Here is a 23,576-nt window from a genome sequence, read left to right as displayed (position 1 = left end):
AGTCATGTGATAATACTGTACCATAAGTTGCCAACTTCGCTTTACTCTAGAGAAGATCTTTTGCTGCAGTGCTTTTTTCTCTTTTTCTTTCTTTTCTTTTTCCTCAAAAGAAAAAAATTTGTGCAATGTATGTTTATGCCTACACCATGCCGAGGCGACACTTACCAGTAAATAATCTCTGTATCCCCGAGGTAAGATATTGTTTCTGCTTTCCCTGCACAGTGCTGCTGCAGCACGGAGCTGATCCAAACATTCGGAACACTGATGGGAAATCAGCTTTGGACCTGGCAGATCCTTCAGCAAAAGCTGTCCTTACAGGTAAGAAAACAGCTACCAGGTTATTTTATCTGTAGAACTACTACTAGCTTGATTTCATAAAATCTTCATGCATTGAATTTTTTTTTATTGATGAAGCTAAACAAATATTTACATCATTATCCATTACTTTATTATTGATTAGATATCTGTCTTATTAATTGTGTTGTCATGTATATAAGCAATAAACTTGTTCTACTTAGAATCATAGCATTAAATCACAATATTATTCACTTGTATTTTAGTCATTCATGGTTTATTTCATAATTTTTCTATACCTCATCCTCTCAGTTGTTTCTTTTTAAGACCTTTGCTATTGAGCAGGCAAGGACATTTGTATAACTATAAAAGTAGTTTTGATTGGAAAGACAACCTGCTGCCTTATTACTTGGATCAATAGTAAATAAAATATGCTGCTGCTTCTCGCTTGCCATCCCTTTATATTTTTATCATATATTTTCACTTTTACCATGATAGCCAAGTTATTTTTTAACTGGGGCAATATATTTTATTTGGGGTAATGGAAGTAAAATATAGAAATTTATTAAAACAAATGCCAAGAACCAGCAAAGAGGAATGTTAAAATAGAAAGGATCTTTGATATCAACGTAGGAAATGACATTATAACTGATATAATTTTGAGCAACTATTGTTTCATTGATCTTCATTCTCAAAATGCTGCATTGAATCTATTTTTGTTTTTATTTTTAGTATCTGAGTCCTGCTGCCTTTGCCCTCTTTTACTTAACTGACCTTTGTAATTTGGAGCCTCTTTGTCACTGCAGTGCCAATGTTATTGTTTTAGGTTGAGTTGAAAGTAAATGACTTTTAACTACCCTTTAAATTTGCCCTGTTTGAAGAAAATAAATCTTTTGTTCTCGTTTAAGTTTTAGAGTACATGCTGTGCATTTTAAACAAGATTCTGAGGTGAATGAAAACATTATATTGAGTAAGCTATGAAAATATATTGAGTTTTGCTTAATTACTGTGCACAGAAGGATAACTTCCCACTATACCAAAATTAATACACTCACTGCTAAATCAGAATAATATGATTTTTCTCAGTAAAAGGTTATATGCCTTGGTTGCCAAATCAAGATAACTCATACTAGAGGAATAAAACTGTTTAAGTCAGTGTAGATAGGAAAAATAATTAAATATATAGTCTTAAGTAATGAAATTAAAATATATAATCTGAGGCCTACATAGATTCTCTCTTTAGCCTTTCATTTTCTTCTAACAAAGCCATGGGCAACTATAGTAGCTGTAGAGGGTCTCCAACCAAAGTAGAAATACAGTTCATAGAAACACAGGTACAGTATATTATAAATGCCGAGCAAAACTGTCTCTATATCTCAGTGTCCTCTTTCTGACCTTTTCCTCCTCTCCAACTCTCAAGGCCTGCCTGTCCGTTTGTTAGATTCAGATAATACATCATTGCTTGTAGATCCATTTGTACTTTTTTAAAAGACAAAGTTTAAATATGTTAGTAATAATAAGAAGCTAACTACTGATTTGTAATGGATTTTAAGATTATATCGGGAAAGAGCTTGGACATAATCATTCATGGAAACTGAGTGTTTCTGGAGGACAGATACCATGTTTATTAAAATTGATTTGAAAGCCATCTTTTGCTTAAATAGGAAGATATTAAATTCTTGATCATGATATGATTTTTATGAATTATTTTGAAGAATTTCTACTTTTTTTTTAAAAAAAGATATACAGCTTTTCAGATATGATTTAAGAGAAACAAAGTCTAATAAGAGTATTGTTGGAAATGTTACCTAGTTCTACTTATATGTTCATGTTATATAATTTAGTGAAGTAATAGTTAGGTGAACCATATTCTAAAATGTTTTCTGTCCACACAGATTCTATACTAAACAATTCTTTCCAGGGGCATTATGGTGGAAGTACTATTTTCAAACTGAATTTAGATTAAGCATAAGTTTTAAAAAGGAGGGTGGGCTGATGATGCAGCTCAGTGGTAGAGTACTTGCCTGACATGTGCAGCAAGATGCTGGGTCCCATCCCAGTACTGCACACAAAAAGAAAGTATGAAAGAGCTTTCTTTTCAAAGTAATGTCTTTGAGTTATTAGATATTATTCAAAGTAATTTTTTATTCCAGTTGCAATTGTGGTTTATTGCTGAACTTTTGAGAGGAAAGTTTTTAAGTGTTTTTCTCATTGGGAATTTACTTATTGAAAATTTCTTTCCAACATCCCATCATTTACTACTTGGGTACATTAGCCAAAACTGTGTACAAGGATATATATATTTTTCTTAAAGGAAATTAGCAAGGTGAAAATCTCCTTATAAAACATTTAAAAATACATGATTAATTAATGCTGTCTTATAAAATAAAAAATGCATGGAGTTGTATAAAACTTTATAAGCAACAGTATGCGCTTCATTTTACAGAGAATAATTGTGTATCACTCATTTTTTTTTTTTTTAAAGACACATTTATTCAGTATCATGATCAGACTAACATTTAGCAATCAACAGCATGGGCGGGGGAAAAAAAGTCTACATTAAAATCTTTGATAGAATACCTTACACTTTCCACAGAACAGAAACTAAGATGACCTGTTATACAATTTATCACAAATACAGTCAAGTTTTTTTGTCTATACATATGAGTACTGTCTAAATCATTTCTTCTTTGTTGCAGCGAGGCCCTGCTACCACTGTGCTTAGATAAGTTCACAAATCTGTAGCTGTAGCTTCCCTGTCACTTCTCTGGCTCTCCTGTCCTGCTGTTTCCTGGCAGTAGTAAAACCTTCTACCACTGTCATAGCTCCTGCTATTGCTGGAACCACCATAGCCACCTTGGTTTTGTGATTTAGCAAACTATTGGCCTCTAACACCAAGGAGTCCAGAGATTCTGCCTCCAGTTTCCACCCTTGGTGGGTCCAAAATTTGATAACTCATTGTTGTAACTGCCAAAATAATTAAATGAGCTTCCACCACCTCCAAAATTGGTTCCATCATTACCAAATCCATTGTAGCCATCCCCACTGCCACCAAAATCAACACAACCACTCAAGTTTTCTCCAAGACCAAAACTGTCATTTCTACACCTCTACAACCACCAAAGTTTCCAAGACTTGGACTTCTTTGGCTAAATTAAACACTAGCCATCTTTTGCTTTGACAGGGCTTTCATCACTTCAGTTGTGGCCATTCACAGTATGGTATTTCTGAACGACAATCTTATCCACAGTAATGGTCATCCAAAGGTACAAAAGCAAAGGCCTTCGTCTTTTCACTGTCTCAGTCAGTCGTGATTTCAGTAACTTCAGTTTTCTCAAACTGTTCACAATAATCTCATGTGATGTTCTTCAGTGACTTCTTTAATGCCACCAACAAAGGTCTTTTACACAGTTAAGTATGCCCATGGTCTTTGAAAATCTTCTCTTGGGACAGCTCTCTTTGGTTCCACATCTCTTTCATGTATCTTGTGTGGTCCTGCACTCATGGCTGTGTCCACTTCCTCCACAGTGGCATAAGTGACAAACCCAAAGCTCCTGGAGCACTTGATGTTTGGGTCTCTCATTACCACACAGTCCGTGAGTGTTCCCGATTACTCAAAATAGCATCTCAGACTCTCATCAGTTGTTTCAAAGCTCAGCCCTTTGATGAATAGCTTCTGCAGATGTTCAGGTGCTCTGGGGACTCTGATTTAGAGATGATGGTAGTAGGAAGACTCTAACAATGCTTTCTTGGTGGCATCCAGTGACAAAAATGCAACCTCACCTTTTTCCACTATCTCACTTTCATGAAGTGTAAGTCACATGCGCTTCATTTTGAAGTGGGAACAAAGCAAGTTCACAGTTTGCCCCATAGCTTTTACACTGGCTCTTTCCCCTATTCCAGTAATGCTCCTTCTAATCTTTCAGTCTTCTACTCAAGTATCTATTCCACTTTGACTAATTTTCTATACAGAACTTATTTCAGAAGGGTAGGCATGCATATGACCCTGTATATGTGAAGAAGCAACTTGTTTTTAGATATTCTCAGCTATTCCTTTATGTCTATTCATTTCTGATTTTACCTACTAGTTTTGAATTTTTTTATATCTTTATACTGAGAGCAAGTAGACTAATTTAATCTGTACCAAATAATGCTAGAGAGTTTACCAACAGTTCACAACATATAATTATGTTTCCAAGGAACTTCTTTCATCAGAATTTTACAGGACTTTAGAAACTTGCATTTCTAAAAGTGTTTAATTAAAAGTGTGATTTGGGGAAGCAATTTTAATTTTTCATTTTGTGTCTGATCACATAATACAATAAAATTAAATTAAGTCATTTAATTTACACAATCTTTACACAAATTACTGATACCTAAACACAATTTGACTTGGAAAATGAAATTATATGTATACAGTTGTATTCATAAGATAAGTGTGCTAAATGAAAAGCTGTATAATAACGAGAAACATTCAAGGGTCAAATCCAGATACAAAGGAAGACACTCCTCTGAATTCCCATGTTTCATCGAGCATCAAAAACCACCAATCTTTTAGTTCTTTTCTTGTACATTATTCTGTATCCACATTCTCTGCATCTGATTGGATCCCTGGATTTTATTTCATTTTCTGTGTGACATTCTCCACAGATATAGATCATTGGCTGCTGCTTTGGGGGTTGAACGTCCTTCTGAGTGTCCATTCCTACACACCACGCAGACTTTTCCCCGCGTTTCCAAACAGAACCGTGTATCACTCATTTTGTGTTGATGTGTTCAGAACACCTGACAAGAACAACTTACAGGAGGAAAAGTATATTTTGACTTAGTTTCAGAGATTTAATCCATGGTGGGCAGGGTTCATTGTACCTTTATTCTGAGGCAGAGCATCATGATGGAAGGGCATGGTAGGGGAGTTTACTGTGCTCATGGGGGCCAGGAAGCAGAAGAAAGAGAGGTGAAGGGACTACAGAGAAGATGAACCCGTCCATGCATGCCCTCAGTTACCCACCTCTTTCAGTCATGCCCCACCTACCTACAGCAACTTTATTCAAACTCAGATGGACTGATTAGGTTGCTTGCAGCTCTTATAATTCAGTTATTTTATCTCTGAATATTCTTGCAATAATACGGGAGCTTTTGGGGAACATCTCACATCTAAACCATAATAACTGAGACTGATTACATTCTTTGCTGAATTACTGTTTAAGTGGATGATATGTTTAGAAAAAATATTGAGATTTTTTGAGTTATGTTTTTGTTTCTGATGACTTTGATGTTCTAGGCAATCATTTAAAGGACTTGGAAATAAGCTTTTCAATTAAAGCAAGGATATGAAAAGTCTAAAATGGCCTACGTAAATTTTGTTGAAGAGGATGTTTGCTGTGTTATCATTATTAAATGTTATTAAAATGATTATTATAGATTTTTAAAAGCATATTTGGCCTTTTTCTGGTTATAAAAATACATTGAGAAATTGAGGGAAATAGAAAAAGTGTAAAAAGAAAAAGTTATTTAAGATTTATACCACTTAGAGATAACATTTTGGTATACTTTATTTTAAAATTTTTGTGTATATATGCTTCACGCTTTTTTTTTCTTTAATCAAATCAGCCTTGTATGTTACATAGTACTAAATTAAGTGTACATACATGGATAGTCCCAGGAGACATTAAGTATTCTGCAACATCAGTTTATAATTACTTCATTACTTCTATGGATATATTTTTAGTTTTTTGAGTGAGTCCCCTTAAAACATTTTGATATGTTTTTATTCTTTGTGAATTTAGAGTTATTTTATGAATTTCTCCAAAATTGTGCTGCTATACCATGTTCAGTCTGATGGATATCTGTATTCTTTTTTTTTTTAACATATAAAAATGGCTTTATGCATTAAGAACAGTTTTACATATTTTTGCACAACTCACCCCTCTTCATTTCAGTTACCCAGATCACTGACATTGTTGCATCATTACTTTGTAACCCTTAGGACCTGTTTAGTTTTCCCAGCTCTCCCCAGATGTCCCCTTTTTCCTTTCTGGTTTATGATGCAATCCAGGATCACGGTTACATTTTTACTCAGGTGTTTTCTTGCCTTTCATGACGACAGTTTCAGACAGGAAGCCTTTCCTTGTGTGGGATGTCCCTTGACCTAGCTGGATCCATTAGCTTCTTCTTGTCCAGACTCAAGCCAGGAATCTTGGCAGGAATGCCACAGACAGGATGCCGTGCCTTCTCATCACATGAGTCAGAAGGCACAGCGTGGTGACCTGTGGGTTTCTCCACTGCACAGTGATCACTGTTACCATTTTAATTGATAAGTAGTTCATGGGGAGGTCTCCAGAATCACACCAATATCCCATCTATGTGTTCATCAGCCTTTGTGTTCGTTTCTGCCTGAGTCAGCTGCCACTATGATGTAAGCCAGGTGTGATTTCTTTTTTTTTTTTTTAATTTTTTATTGTTGGCTGTTCAAAACATTACATAGTTCTTGATATATCATATTTCACACTTTGATTCAAGTGGGTTATGAGCTCCCATTTTTACCCCATATACAGATTGCAGAATTACATCAGTTACACATCCATTGATTTACATATTGCCATACTAGTGTCTGTTGTGTTCTGCTGCCTTTCCTATCCTCTACTATCCCCCCTCCCCTCCCCTCCCCTCCCCTCTTCTCTCTCTGCCCCCTCTACTGACATTCATTTGTCCCCCTTGTATTATTTTTCCCTTTCCCCTCACTTCCTCTTGTATGTACTTTTGTATAACTCTGAGGGTCTCCTTCCATTTCCATGCAATTTCCCTTCTCTCTCCCTTTCCCTCCCACCTCTCATCCCTGTTTAATGTTAATCTTCTTCTCATGCTCTTCGACCCTACTCTGTTCTTAGTTACTCTCCTTATATCAAAGAAGACATTTGGCATTTGTTTTTTAGGGGATATCTGTATTCTTGAATGTAAAATACATGAAGGTTTGGAGAATGAGGCACTTCCCTTTTAAGAGTGGTACTGCATATGCTATAATGAGAGCCACATTTAAGTTCAAGGTAATTGACAAAAGAGAGTGTTCCTTGAACAGGACTGGGAAGGAGGTTTGTTAACCATGAAAAAATAATCTTCTGGGGCACAGTAAATAGGATAGAGTGTAATAGTGGGAAGTTGAGTCAGCCAAGGAGGTGAGTGCAGATTAAGACTGAGTTTAGAGGAGGATAGCTGCTCAAAGGAATGTTTATCATTGGCAGGACTAACGATGATTGGGATAAACTGAGTTAGTTTAGATGGTCAAAAAGTTGGCAAGGTAATTGGTCCTAGTAGTTTCTTAGGGGATTGAGAGGAAAAGGAGTTGGGAAGAAAGATATATTTACACTCAGATGTCTCAACAATAAATAACTTTAACGTGGATTCTTTGCACTTCATAGGAAATCCTAATCTATGATTGCTAGGCAGACTTCCAGTCTCCGCAGAAGTAATCAGTGGTGACTCAAGTTTTCAAACAGAGTTGAGGAGTCTGCTGTGTGCCTGCAGAAGCTGGCTTGGTAAATCAACAAAATGTCTGGAGTCTCTTTTTTCTTCTCCCTACTCTACTGCTTTTCAGATAAAGCCAAAATCTTTAGAAGTTGGGACGTTAGTGATTTGTATCTTGCCTTTCTAGGTTTGACTATTAGGGTTTGCTCAAGTCACAATTAGCAGTCTTTTCTTTTCCTCAGACTGTATCCAGTGGATTGGTAATTAGGTCTTCTGTTCTTTTAGATTCCTGATGGAACCATTTCTCCCATACTCACTGTGTTGGCTTCATTATTTTTCTTTCATGACAGCAGTAGCTTCATGTTCAGTTTTCTTCACCATAGCTGGAATGGTTTTTCTAAAGCTTAAATCAGCTCTATGTTCAGTAAAATCCAAATTCTTTAACCATGACCTAGATGATCTGGCTCCTGTCTTGCATATCTCTGATCTTAAATTCTCTTTTGATCTCTACTTCAGCTACAGATGAATGCTTGCTGTCCCTCAAACAGAGGAAGCACATTTCTGTGGCTGGGCTAACATGATGTTTACTGAAGTGAACACTGCTCCAGAACTTCACATGGTTCATCAATTAAATCTCTGCTCTGATACTTTGTGACTCAAGAGATTAGTTTTTGTCCACACTCCCATTAGCTTTTGTTTTCTTGATAGATATATTGATAACAGAAATTGAATTTTTTTTTTTTGTTATTTGTTTGCCCAATAGAATCATATTTACAAGGGTTTGGACTTTTGTGTGTCTTTCTCCTTTCTTTGCCCCCAGGATTTAGAAAAATATATAAAATGAAGTAAACAAATGTGTCTCAGGTCTGACTGGTAACTGAGAGTACCATATCTTCCAAGTTTTACAAATACTGATTAACTATTAATTATTTGACATTTTATGTCATATTACATATTTATTACATTGTTTATTTTCTACTTTATAAAAATTTGGGTTGTTTTAAATACTGATTAACTGTTAATTTTTTGACATCTCATACCACCTTCTTTATACATAATTTTCTGTTGTCAAAAATTTGTTTTGGATTACTTGTAATCATATATCGTCTCTTAAACTATGGTGCATTTTTTTAAAGTTTTAATTAGTATAGTGGATGAGGTATGTACTTAGTTTTCTGTCAAAAGATTTTGTAGATGGCTCTGTGATTGAGAACATTCCAATTCTGGAAAGATCAAACTGCCTGCATCTGTCAAATCAAATTTCCAGATGTCCAACCAGGGCCTAATTTTTACACCTCTCTTTTGGTCATCATTAATATGTTCTTAATATGCGGTTTTGTAAGCTAGCTGTGCTACATTGTGGCATATTGCATGTCACATGCATATTTTTCCTGTCAGGATACATGATTAAAAACAATTTCTCATATTGTTAATCTGAACTTTATGAATTATTCCTGAGTTATTATGAAGTCTCATAACATGTCTTCTAGAAAATAAAGAATAATAAATAATAATAATACAGAATAAAAGAGAATACCTTACCTTTTAAGATAAGCTGTGTTTATCCATCTGAGTTTAAGAGAAAGTTATTGTTATATTAAGGTGAATTCCTGACTTTTTAAAAAAGAATCATCTTTAGCACTGAAATAGTGACAGTTAAAACTAGTTATTGTTGAAAAAAACTGAATACTGCTTTAAAGGTATGCTGAAAATGTTAATCCTTAAGTTTTTAAGAAAATTTTATTATTCTGCTTGTAATTTTGGATATGAATAGGACAATAAATGTATATCAATAAGTAAATAAATATAACAAATAAATTTAATTATCATAAATAAATAAATTTGATAAATAAATAAGTTCATTTATCATAAATAAAATATAAATATATATTAATTGATAAATAAAATATAAATATATATATCATAAATGTGGTTGAAACCTTAAAAATATAAAAACAATTTAGGAGTGGAATATGAAACTAGTACCTTTTCTTTTTCTTTTTCCTTTTTTTTATAGACCAAAATTGATATAGGGCATATTGATTTAAATTTTTAAAGTATTTATTTGCACAACGGACAAACAGGTCAAGGGTATCTAAAGATAATCCCTCCTTCCTTCCCTTCCTTCCTTTGCAGGGATTGAACCCAGGGGCATTTAGCTACTGAGTCACATCCCCATCCCTTTTAAATTCTTTTCTTTGGAGACAGGGCCTTGCTAAGTTGCTGAGGCTAGCTTTGAACTTGAGATCCTCCTGCCTCAGCCTCCTGAATAGTTGGGATTATAGGAGTGTGCCACCATGCCCTGTTCAGTTTTTTCTTTCTAGTACCCATTTGTTGAGTAATTTGTATCAAATTATTTTTTATATTGCTTACGGCAATCTAAATTTTAATAGCTTAAGAAAGCTATACGTCAAACACAATAATAGTAACAAACCTTCTTGAACGCCTTTCTGAGCCAGACACTGTTGTTCTAAGGACATTGATTCTGAAGCTGTGAGGTAGGTGTTATCATTGTCCTCACATTTATAGATGAAGATACCAAGTTATACTAGTTTACAGATTCATAGGGGGAAATTATTAAATTATAAACTTAAGCATTTTGGCTCCATAGTCAGTGATCTTAGGTATACAGAATTAGGAAAAAAAAAAAAAAAATATATATATATATATATATACACAGAATTATTATTTTTTTCTTTCTTTCTAACCTGTTTATTCATTTGGAAGGATGTGGTCTGGCATAAAATGAAAATGAAATCAAACTGGTTTATAAACTCACAACTGGAATTCTTTAATATATAATGTTAAAATCTGTTAATATGTTTTTTTTTGGTAAAGATTCTTTCAATAAAAGAAAAATTACCTAATAGTATATTATTGCATAATTTTAATAAAATTAATAAATTTGTTAACATTATAAAGCTTTATAAGTGCTCTTGTCTTTGTTCTCATGTCACTTGGCTTCATTTTGACATGTGAAAAAAAAATCTTTAAGATCTACAAGGAAAAGTATAGTATGTAAAATATTTGAGCTAGTCATAGTTAAGAGGCAGCTCAAGTAATGTAAATACGCCTAATATGAGTTAGTAATGTATATGTGTATATATGTGTGTGTCTATATAGCTTTATCTATATATATAATTTTCTGAATGTCTAATTTTTCTATTTCAATAACCCTAGCCCTCTAATACTTTAGGCTTTTATAAATCTTTTTGTGTAATTAAAGCCATCAAACTTAATCATTAAGCATGATCTTTCAACTCATCAAAAATGGCATATTTGTGAAGCATAGTAACTTGTTAGTGTATACCCTAAGAGCAGCTGTCATTTTCCTTAGTAAACTGTAGCAACTGTATAGCATTTTCATTGCAGTTTTGATTAAAATTTTAAATATAACCAAACTGCTCTTATTTTAAATGATTTTTTAACATTTATTATAATAGTTATGGTTTTAAATATGAGGTGTCTCCTAGAAGCTCATGAAACAGTGTAGCAGTGTGCAAAGTGACTAGATTATAAAAATGAATGAATTGGTAGATTGATCCATATGATGAATTAGTGATTTGTAAGGACTACTATATTGGGTGACAACCTTAAGCAGGTAGGGTGTGGCTAGAGAAACTGGGGGCATGCTTTTGGGAATTATGATTTTTGCCCCTACTTCCTTGGTCTGTCTCTATCTCTGTTTGTCTGTCTGCTTTCTGATTGTCCTGAGCTGAGCAACTTTTCTCTGCCACACCTTACTACCTTGATGCAGTCCCTCACCTGGGGCCCAGACAATGGAGTAGTTTGACCATGAACTCTGACCTCTAAAACCAGGAGTCCAGAATAAACTTTTCTTCTTTCAAGTTGTTCTTGTCAGGTGTGTTGGTCACAGGATTGAAAAGCTGACTAACATAGTAGTTTTTACTGTTAATATTTGCTTTCTTAAAATAGCACATATAATATTAGAATTCATTAACACTTTGGGATTTAGTGGCTCTAGCTCTCTTTAAAATTTTTAGGAAACTTTGACTTTGACATAATTATAGATTCACATGCATTTTTGGAAGACATAATATAGAGGCTCCAGGTACCTATTACCTCATTTTTACTATTAGTAATATCTTGAAAAACTGTAGTATAATATCCCATCCAGGATATCGCTATTGCCATAGTCAAGATATAGAACATTTCTGTCATAGGAGATATTATTGCTCTTGAGTTTTCCTTTCTTATAATATCTTTATCAAGTTTTGTTATTAGGGTAATGTTGGCCCCATAAGAGTTAGGAACTGTCTTCTTAGCTTTTAAAATTTTCCTTAAAGAGATTGTGAAATGTATTATTTCATTCTTAATGTTTGGTAGAATTCACTAGTCAAACCATTTGGGCCTGGTAATGGTGGTATTATTATTACTATTATTGTTGTTGTTATTTGAGCCTGATAACTTTCATCATCATCATTGTTGTTTTAATTTTTTAAGAGTTATGGGACTAATCAGGTCATGATTTCTCCTTGTGTAAGTTTCAGTAGTTTGTTTTTCAAAGAATTGGTAACTTTAATCTAAGTGCTCATATTTTTGTGTAGAGTTGTTTGTAGTTTTCCTTTCTTAGGCATTTTGATGTTTGTAGGGTCTATAGTGACAGTTCTTGTTTCTTTCTTGTTTTTTCTACCCTTTTACTTTCAGTTCTTGTTTCTTCAGACTTTTACTTTTACTTTCAGACTGTAACTACTGATATTGGTAGTTTATGTTATTTTAGTTTCACCCATCTTTTTTGAAGAAACTGTGTTTTAAAAAATATTTTCTGTTTTCAGTGTTATCGATTGCATTTTAAAAATTATTTATTCTGCTTACATTGCTTGTATTATGCTTTTGGCAGCAGGGGTGGGTGGGTTATGTGGTGTGAGCTTAAAAGATTAACCGATTTCCTTTCTGTTTTTCTAATATGCATTTAATGTTATAAATTTTCCTATAAGCATGCTTTGTACTGTGTCCCACAAATTTGTTATGTTCTAGTTTCATGTTCATTCAGTTCAATATATTTTTCTTTTTAGACTTACTCTTTTTTTTTTTAATTTTTTATTGTTGGCTGTTCAAAACATTACATAGTTCTTGATATATCACATTTCACAATTTGATTCAAGTGGGTTATGAGCTCCCATTTTTACCCCATATACAGATTGCAGAATCACATCAGTTACACATCCATTGATTTACATATTGCCATACTAGTGTCTGTTGTATTCTGCTGCCTTTCCTATCCTCTACTATCCCCCCTCCCCTCCCCTCCCCTCCCCTCTTCTCTCTCTGCCCCCTCTACTGACATTCGTTTGTCCCCCTTGTATTATTTTTCCCCTTCCCCTCACTTCCTCTTGTATGTACTTTTGTATAACTCTGAGGGTCTCCTTCCATTTCCATGCAATTTCCCTTCTCTCTCCCTTTCCCTCCCACCTCTCATCCCTGTTTAATGTTAATCTTCTTCTCATGCTCTTCGACCCTACTCTGTTCTTAGTTACTCTCCTTATATCAAAGAAGACATTTGGCATTTGTTTTTTAGGGATTGGCTAGCTTCACTTAGCATAATCTGCTCTAATGCCATCCATTTCCCCGTAAATTCTATGATTTTGTCATTTTTTAATGCAGAGTAATACTCCATTGTGTAATCCATGGACTATTTAGAAATATATTGTTTACATTCTAAGTGTTTAGAGATTTTTCTGTTACCTTTCTTTGGTTGTTTTCTAGTTTGATTCTGTTGAGCTTGGAGAACACTGATTTCAGTTCTTTTGCTTTTTGTTGTTATTTTTTGTTTTATGTCTCAAGATGTATCTCTTTTTGTATGTGTTCTGTGGGTATATGAAAAGAATGTTTTTTTTTTTTGATGTCAGAGGATGGATTGTTCTAGAAGTGAGCATTAGGTCCTATTTGTTAATGATGTTAAGTTCTTATTATCCTTGCTGATTTTCTGTCTAGTTATTCAATCAGTTAAGAAAAAGCATAGTAAAAAATTTTCTCTATACTTTTTATTGATGTATTATAATTATATATAATAGTGGGATTTGTTGTTACAGATTTATACATGTACACTATATAACAGTATAATTTGGTCAGTGTCGTTAGGGGCAGTGAAATTTCTAAGTCTGATTATAAAATTGCCTCTTTAAGTTCCATCAGTTTTTGTTTCAGATATTTTGTAGCTTTGTTGCTTGGTACATACACATTTAGAATTACTATACTTTCTTCTTGAATTATCCCTTATATAAAGACTATCTCTCGGTAATTTTCTTTGCTCTAAATTGAACTTTATTTGATAATGGCATAGCCTCTCCTGCCTTTTAAATTGATGTTTGCATGACATATATTTTTATATATTTCTACCCTTTTACTTTCAGGCTGTAAATATCATTATATTGGAACTGAGTTTCTTTTATACAGAATGGAATGTTTTTTCATCTGTGCTGCCAATTTTGGTTTTTAGACCCTGTGAGATCTGTGGCATTTTTCTGACTTCCAGCACTGAAAAATAATTAATTTGTGTTTGTTTTGTTTTAAATTACTATGTTTTGATAGTTTGTTACAGTAGTGGTTTCCTGTTGGTTGTCTTTTTCATTCACTTTGAGGTCTTTCTGCTTCTTGGTATGACGATTGAGTTTTCTATTGACACTGGACATTTTGCTTATGAAACTAGGTTTTATTTAAACCTGTCTGGCTTAATTTTAGCTGGTTTAATTTTACACTACTGGGCCTGGGATTGTAGGTCACCCGTAGAGCCTCGCCTCGCACATGCAAGGCCCTGGGTTTAATCCGCAGCACCACGTATAAATAAATAATCTGGTACTACTGTGGCAAGAGAGCTATGTGGTTTGGGAATACTGCCCCCTTACAGTCAGTTTTGAGTAGAAGTCTAGGTTCCCTACTTGGTCACTTTTGACATCCAAGAGGGAGGTTCTCATTACTCTTGGTACAGGTGGGATTTCTGTCTCCTACTAGGCCTCCTCTGCTTCCTTCCTTTTATTCATTTGTCCTCTACTGATACCATGCTGTTAGGTTTTTTTTGTTGTTGTTGTTGCTCTGACAAAACATCTGGGAAAAATAACATAAAGGAGGAGAGAGAGAAAAAAAAGTAGAGAGAGGGGAAGAAAAAGAATGCATGGTCCTGTGACCTGCTTCCTTCAGCTAGGCCCCACCTCCTGTAGTTTACACCACTTCCCAATAATGCCATCAGTTATGAACACATCAGTGGATTAATTCATGATTAGGGATCAAGCCTTCAATACAGTAGCTTTTGGGGGACTTACAGATCCAAATTATAACTCCTGGATTGAGGTGAGGGCCTCATTTCTATTAAACTAGTGAAAGTCTTGATTTTCAGCTAAGCCCCCTCTGACACCACCCTAGTTAGAGGATGTAGGGGCATGTTGCTGTTGCCAGGCTGGGGTGCAAGTCCATGGTCCCCATGTGGTCTCCATTGACACTATGGGGAGGGGGACTAATTATTACCTGTCCTCTGATTTCTCATTAAAACCTGGTAGAGATTGCCTATCTAGGCTCATCATTAGGTCTTTTAGTCATGGGTGAGGATGGGCTACATATTTGTGGAGGGTTGGTTATGTATATTACTTAGCTGGAGTAGATGGGTTATTATGTAATGACTTCGTGGTTTGGCAGACTTTATTTTTCCTCCTTTTTTAATTAGAGAGTTGGATTTTTTGAGTTCTTTTTTGTCTATGATGGTTGACATTTCTGAATTGCCAGCTTCTTTCTCTCTTAGGTTTGGGATATATAGAGCAGAAAGAACTTGGGAACTGAGCACCATATGGTTTCCTGTGTACTGAGATCCCTAGTTGTTCTGGCTTCTTATCTCTGCCTTTGAGAGTCCTTTTATATTTATCTTGCATATAATGTCCAGATATTTTAGATGTATCTAGTTGAAGGAATGGGAAAAGTATGTCTACTGTGTTTTCCCAGAATTTTTGAAATTATTTTTAATCAGTCATTATTCTTTAGGACACTGTGAGAGGTTTTAAGTATTCTGGAAAACTGCAAGAACAGTAGGTATTTTTTGGTGTAGCTATTTTCCATATCTACCTGACAATTAGAATATTAGATTTAAGGAACCTCTGTAACACGAAGGGATAATATTGGAATCTGGGTAGTGGTTATATATTAGTACGAAGAACACAACTCTTGAATGCTTTTTTAAAAATAAATATATATTTTTAGTTGTAGATGGACACAATATCTTTATTTTAGTTATTTTTATGTCGTGCTGAGGATTGAACCCAGTGCTTTAGCTTTTAAAAGCGAATAAAGACCAAAATTATGATTTTAGCATTTTACAGTTAAATGATTAAGAGTGACTAAAAATGGAATTTGTCTACAGCCGGCTGCTTTATCATTGGTAACTGAGGGAGAAGCCCATAGTCTTCCTTTTTATTATCTTCTTTCTCTGCCATTTATTAATTCCATTTTCTCTTTGGCTCAATTCTAAGACTGAAATAGTACAGCAACGAGTATTTTCCTAGTTTATCTAATTTAGCAGAACTATTTTTCAAAAACTTTAAAAAAGTCAACATATGGTGTAAGGTTATTATCATCTTTAAAAAAAATGAGATGTTACTGTGTGGTGGAATTAAGAGAATAATCATTTAGGATTAAGGAGGCACCATAATTAAAGTAACTAGATTACTGTTGGCAAGTTTACTAAATGAATTTTTACAGAATACCATCTTTTCCTGCTGTACTTCAGCTTTGGTGTACACGATATTGGTGGCCCTGTATTATGTTCCTAATTCATGTGGCTGATAAACTGGAACAGGATATGATGCAAAAGATATGTTGACCTAAAAATCAAGAAGCTCCTTCAAACACACAACTACTTTTATGCTTGATATTTCTAGGCAGAAGTGTCCTTACACTTGCATTTAATATCTTCCAGCGTGCTGTTTAAGCAGATGCCAATGAGAAATGCACTAGCTGGTTGTAAAAGGCTAACCAAATTATTTCTTTTTGCTTAGGGAGCCATTTAGAGATGCTTTGAAATAGGAAGGAGGGTTATTGGGGACCCTAAGACACTCTTAACCTTTATTCTGCTATGCAGAGAAGACATCACTAGTAGCAAGTTTATAGCTAAAAAGGGTAGTAATTAAATTGTTAGGAGAAAAGGCAAAAAGTGAGTTAAAAGGGAAATGTTTGTGTGTCTCTTACTATACTAGTAACTGTTAGGTTCCATATGAAAACTAATTTAGACTTAGGCTAGCATTTCTTGAGCATTGACTTTATTCTAGGCATTGTGCTATGTGTGTTACCAGACTGCAAGAAATAGTCTTTTTTGTGAAATAATCTTTTTTGGGTTTTGGATGTTAGTTTGGAAAGGGCTTATCGCAGTTTACATAAAATTACCTTATCAAGTGTTTTTATGGTTTCATGTTTTACATTTGATTATCTTGTACATCAGAAATGTATTTTGGCAGAAAATTGCATCCCTATACTTTATTTTAAAATTTTTTTCAGTGGTTATCCATTTATTGACTATTTTGTCAACCTTTATTTAAAATGTCACCTTGATTACTTATTACTTAAGAAACTTCTATACTTGTTCTAGAATAGGTTATGTTATATTCTGTTCTATTCCATTGACCTATTAATACTGTTATCAGATCCATATTTTAATAATTTCATTACAAGTTTCTATATTCAAAGGACAGTTTTTTCCCCTCCCCCCCTTATGTCATGGATTCATAGTAGCCAGAAAATCTTTAAAATCATAAACTGATTTTTAAAATTTACCTTCTTAAAAATTGCTTTCCTTATACCACAGTTCAAATTGTTTATCTGGCCCCTGTCTACTTTCTGACTGTATTGTTTAACACTTTTCTGTTGCTTTAACCTCCTTTCTGTTATTCAAATTGGTTTGTCTTGGGTTCTTTGCCTACCTCCTCTGTTCTTCCCTTAAAGTGCTGTTTCCTTTGTTTGAAATGCTTTTCCCTCACATTTTCACTTAACTACTTTCTCTTGTCAGAAATCTCTACCTCAACCTTTTACTGATTTCTCATATAACCTAGTATCAAATATTGTTGCCTTTACATAACTTACCTATCAATGTCTGCAGTGATTTCATTTACTTTTTTTTTCTCTCTCTCTTATTCGTAGCCTGATTCATGCTCCTGTCTTCCAGTAGTAGCTTCTTGAGAAGTGGGATTTTCTTTCTTTTTCATTGTTAGGTTCTAAGCACTCAATAAATATTTGTAAAATGGATAGATACACTGAAACTGGTTTATTATGATAACATTAGGATGACAAATTTAAAATGCAATAGCAATATGAAAAGAAGGAATGATATATCAGGCAGGCAAACTGGAGTTGACAGTAAGATTTGGAAAGGGATCTTTGATAAGTCATCTGCTCTGTTGTTTGGTTGGCTCACTTGTTTGTTTTTTTTCTTAAAATCTGGATGGTTCCGTTGTCCCCAAATCTGAAAGTTTCACTTTCAGCTGCTGTTTTTATAAACTAGCCATTAATTAGATTATTATATATATATAAAATACTTTCACATTAAGGGGGGGCACCCTTTGTGTATAAATTCACTTGTGTAAAGTTTCCTGTCATAGTAGTGGCCTTTGTTACTGAAGAAAAATTGCAGTTAATAAATCTGTTCTGTACAGACTATATTCAGAATTGTTGTCATTGGGCTTCTACAGTCTAGAAAGAATTATAATTCTCCATGATGAAATAACAATGAAGTAAGAGATTTTAAAATATGTCAATTGTTTTTTGATTGCTTTAGATACACTCTCAGAAAAACTATTTTATCCAGAAAAACTTTACAGTAAGTATCTAATGTGTAAAATCTCCTTTTTACTATATTACTTTTCTCCTTGATGAAATAGTATAGACAACTCTGGAGACAGAGGCAGAAGGATTACAAGTTTAAAACCATCAATTTAGCCGGACCCTGTCTCCAAAAAAAAAAAAAAGGCAAAAAGGCCCTGGGCATGTGGCCCAGTGATTAAGCACCTCTGGTTCAATCCCAGTACTAGAAAAGTAACAGTATGGACATCCTCATGAGCTTTTCTAAAATTATTCTTTATTTATATAAGACCATTATTAATTTGATCTTACAATGATGTAAAATAAAATCTGACATGGTTGGTTGATTTGAAAAAAGTGACATTTTGAAGAACTTTCAACATGAATCTAGTTGTAGAATCATTTATAGTTATCATGAAATGGCATCTGAAATGGGCAGTGATGCATGCATCAATGGTTTTCTTGTTTACAAACCTTATAAAGAAAGAAGAAAATATTATCTTGTATCTTCAAAAGGAATCAAAATTACTAAAGTCTTCAACAAATCTTTGGGTAGCTCATTTGTGGTTATTTTTACTATCCCCAGAAAACTTAATGTTATTAAAAGCTGAAACTTGTCATTTGATAAGTAGAAAGATGCCAGACTTATTGTATTCAATTGTAGTCAAAATTTTATAGATTATACTCTGTAAATCAAATTTGACTGCTGTTTTTGCTTCAAATTTGTATTTTAACTCTCTGAATAATACAGTTGATCTATTTGAATTGCAGTTGATCTATTAGAATTGTATGAGTGAAATGTCATTGCTAATATCAGCAGGTTATTCCCTACTGCTAATTCCCCATTTCCACTCCTAATATTGGTGATTCAACCCAAGGGCACTATATCACAGAACTCACTGTTAGCCCCCCCCCCCCCCCCCCCCCGCCCTTTTTTTTAGAGATATGGTTTCAATAGTTATTAGGTCCTCACTAACTTGCTAAGACTGGCTTCAACTTGCAATCTTCCCTCAGCCTCCTGAATCACTGGGATTGTGGGCATGTACCACCACAACTGGCAGTTTACCCTAAAAATTTTTTATTAACTTTATTTTGAAAATTCTAACTTACAGAAAGTTAAAAAAAAAAATGAATGAAATGAGTACCTGTGAACACTTGTAAAGATTCACCAGTTGTTCACATTTTCTGGATTGTTTTATATCTATTTTCTCTTCTTTCCTTTTCTGAACAGTTTGTTATTTGCAGACATTGTGGTGCTTCATGTACTTTAGCATGTAGTATCTCCTAAGAACAGGGGTATTAGCCTATATAACTGAAATAAAATTATCACACTTGGGAAATTAATCATTAATACAATACTACCTAATATATAATTGATCTTTCCACTGTCTTATAAAAATATTTCTTGGCCTTTGACTTTTTCCATCAATATGAGGTAGCTCATTTTTTTTTTAACAGATTTCAAGCTCCTTAAATCCTTTCATGTACACTTAAAAATGGTCATATCGTTTCATTTCTATCTAGCTGTCATCTCTTTTCTACATTTGCTCTTACTAACTACTGGAACACTCCTTCCCCATAAAAAAAATCTTTTATTTTGGTTTAATGATATTACTGTGGTCTCTCTTGTTCCTTACAGAGATAGTTGGCTGCAGGTAATGATTATGGAATGCTTCATTATTACTTATATTAGGTGCTTAAGAAATGTATTATGAAGTTGTTTTAAAAGTTATTTAAAGCTTTTTAATTTCCCCTCCAAAAATGTGCTACTAACAATGTTTGATTTTCAACTATAGTATTTATAAGTAGTAGTTTACCCATTATTTGTAATTACAAAATATTGGAGCCATATATAAAATAATTGGTTGGGTTAGAGCCATAACTCAGTGATAGAACTGTTGCCTAGTATGATCGATGTTCGGGATCCCCAGAACCATGATAAATAAGTGAGTGAATGAATGAATTTCTGTTTGAACTGCTGATGGACTGTTTTCTAACATATTTTTTTTTTTTTTGTGAAACAACATATGAAGAATTGTTTATATATGTGTGTATATATATGTTCATGTGCTTTATAACCTATCATGCAAGAAACTATGTTGTTAATTAGCCTCTAAGGAAGTCCCCAATCACCCTGTATTCTAGTATTCACAAACCTTTATGTACTCTCCTCCACACTGTACTTGGGTTATTTTGTATGACCAGGTAGCATACAGCAGAGTTCATAATGTGCCATGTCTTATGTGGACACTTGATCCCGAGGAAGCAAACTGCCATGTTGTGAGCTGCCCCGTAGAGAAGCCCATGTGGAGAGGTGTTGAAGCTTCTGGCCAACAGAAAATTTTGGCCAAAGAGAAACAGGACTGCCAAAAACCATCCTCAGTTGCCAGGGGTTGCGGGGTGGGGAATAGTTCTACTACAGAAAAGACCCTAGGAGCAATGAAATCCCATAGAAATGAAGCACAACTACTTCTTGGATCTTAGTTTCTGTATGCTATTAAAAGGTACCAGAACTCTGGGGGAAGAGGGGAGACTAATTTCAGGGGCAGGACAGGAAAGGTATCAGATGAACCTGGAATATCATGTTCTAAAAAGTAGGCAAATACTCACAAAACAATGGAGCCATGCCATAAGAACACAGGAGCCATCTTGAAACGGCTGGGACAGTTTGACTATCAAAGAATGGGATTTAAATCCCTTGGGGTAAAATAGATGTTTTAATATAATGATAATAAATAAATGTATGAATGAAAGAAAAATGAATGGGGAGAGGCTCTTTCTTAATGTAGAACACCCACCAGTCAATATGGAGAAACTATTAGAGTTGGAAAATAACCATTTGTAGCCATTATAGTAAAGACTGGTTACAATAAGAAATATTGGTGGGTACTAAATCTCAGAGGCCACATTTGATTCGCAGCAGTATATTTGCATGGTGCTCAGCGTGGTTTGTCCGTAAATTTATTATCGCATAGGAAAACCAGTAAACTCTACAGTGGAGCAATCTGACAGTATTTTATTGAATATTAAAAATTAATATCACCAATGACAGTCAAAATATCCTGGGTGGTGACAGATATAATACCTAAGAAGATACTATAAGAAAATGTGTTTTTAGGACACAGGCAAGAGAAATGAAGTATTGCAGCATATTCCAACCTTGTTAATATAATGTATGTGTATATATATGGGGTAGAGAAAATGATAGATTATAAAGCACATGAACAAAATAATGAAAATGGGTGAATCTGGGCAAAGGATATGCAGGAATCCTCTGTACTAATTTTGTAAATTTTCTTTGTTTGAAATTATTTCCAATAAAAAGTTTGCACAAGTTATCATTAGGGAAAAAAAAGAAAAGCAAGGGACCCAGTTTGGTTAATAAATTATGTGCTGTACTAGTTTTCTACTTTTAACATTGATTCTTTTTGAACTACTCATATTTAGGAAAAGCTCAATCTTGTTTTCTTTTTCTTTACATTTTACTTCTAAATTCATTGATGGTCTTTTCTATTATTGTTTTGAAATTAAAATATTGTTTATTTTATATGAATGATAAAGTTCCCTTATCTTATTTTAGAGCTCAACAATTTATGGTCCTTATGAAAATTGTTAACTCTGCTTGCCTTTTATCTACTGTTCTGAAGAAACCTATTACATGTTAAATTTGTCTTTTTGTGTGTGTGTGTGTGTGTGTGTGGTGGGGGGGGGGGGGGTACTGGGGATTGAACCCATAGCCTTGTGCATGCAGGGCAAGCACTCTACCAACTGAGCTAGATTTTCAGCCTACTCCATTTTGTTTTGAAGCAAATGCTACCTGTACATTTTAGTCTGGTCTTTTCCACAAGATCACAATGGATTCAGTGTTCCTTGTTGGATGAGAATACACTCACCTCATTCTTTGAGGATACCTTATCTTAGTTAGACACAAAATAGGTGCTCAGTAGTTTCCAGAAAGCTTTTTAACCAATTAGCTGTCTTAGCATTGTGCATATGACTGTGGTATGTGGGTGAACAATGTTTTCTAGATGAAAAGGATCCTACTTAAAATATCAATAATTTAGAGTGTCTTAATCTTGTATATTTTATTGTTAGTCTCTGACAGTTCTGGAATTGCTAGATTTTTTTTTTTTTTTTTGATGTTGTTGTTCTTGATGTGGGCAATGGAAGTAGTCTGAATTGACAGCCTGACTGGACGTGGAGGAATACAGTGAATCATATGCTTAATTATTTTTCAGTGTTAAATTCATAATTATCTAACATGACATATTTTATATATGAGGATTACTTTCAGCAGAAGAAGAATTTAGGAGAATAATTAGAAAATCAGTTCTAGATAAGAAAGCTTTGCAATATAAACTATTGATATGTAGATTATCAGAACTTTGTCTTCTTCCATTTGATGATATTGCTTTTCTTTCTGAAGAATAGTAATGTTCTGCATACCAATTTTTTGTTTATATTCTTTCCCTCTGGTTTTATCTTTGTGGAGGAAAATTTATTGTTCTTTATTATTCTGGTTATATGTATTTGGCTTCAATATTTGGAAATGGGCCCCAGGTGAGTAAAAAAGAACCTTTTTTTCTACGGATGTCCTAATCTTTCCATATGTTGTTTTCTATTATTCTATTACCCTCCTGCACTGAGAATGAATGATGTATTGCTTATGACAGGACATAAAAATGACTCTTGTTTTTAAGAAGTTATGAGAATGCCAGGGGCAGTTACAGACAGACATGGGTGAGTTATCCCTTCTCCAGAAGAGTAACAAATTTTGTGAACTAGTTTGCAAAGCAAGTTTTCTTTCCATTTGATAACACTAATAAGGGAAAAGAAAATAACCTCTTGCCTGTAGTCTATAAAAGAATAACAAATATACCAAGTAGAAATATTAATGATAATTTATAGAAGAGAAGGCTAAAAAGGAATAGAGAAAGGAAAGAAACAGTAATGGAAGCAGTATTTAAACCACTTTATACTTAGTACCATCATAACAAAAGTTTGTGAATTTATTTGTTCTTTTAAGG

General features: G+C 34.0%; 2 protein-coding genes across 3 annotated transcripts in view; one reads left to right on the top strand and one right to left on the bottom strand.

Annotated features, from left to right (window-relative positions):
• Tnks (tankyrase) overlaps window positions 1-23,576 on the top strand; it is a 207,707-nt gene that overhangs the window by 58,615 nt on the left and 125,516 nt on the right. For both annotated transcript variants that reach the window (XM_027922696.3, XM_027922695.3), the window contains exon 3: window positions 223-318. In XM_027922696.3, coding sequence (XP_027778497.1) covers window positions 223-318 — 96 coding nt within the window. The remainder of the gene's footprint in view (window positions 1-222; window positions 319-23,576) is intronic.
• On the bottom strand, window positions 4,532-5,055 carry LOC114081105 (DNA-directed RNA polymerases I, II, and III subunit RPABC4). The gene has a single exon (XM_027922697.2). It carries the CDS (start codon window positions 4,995-4,997, stop codon window positions 4,821-4,823), a length of 177 nt encoding a protein of 58 aa, XP_027778498.1. The 5' UTR covers window positions 4,998-5,055; the 3' UTR covers window positions 4,532-4,820.

This window comes from Marmota flaviventris, chromosome 3 (genome assembly GCF_047511675.1).
Source record: "Marmota flaviventris isolate mMarFla1 chromosome 3, mMarFla1.hap1, whole genome shotgun sequence".
NCBI lineage: Eukaryota > Metazoa > Chordata > Mammalia > Rodentia > Sciuridae > Marmota > Marmota flaviventris.
The sequence above is the reverse complement of the archived record's forward strand: the minus strand, read 5'-3'. Positions and strand labels throughout refer to the sequence as shown.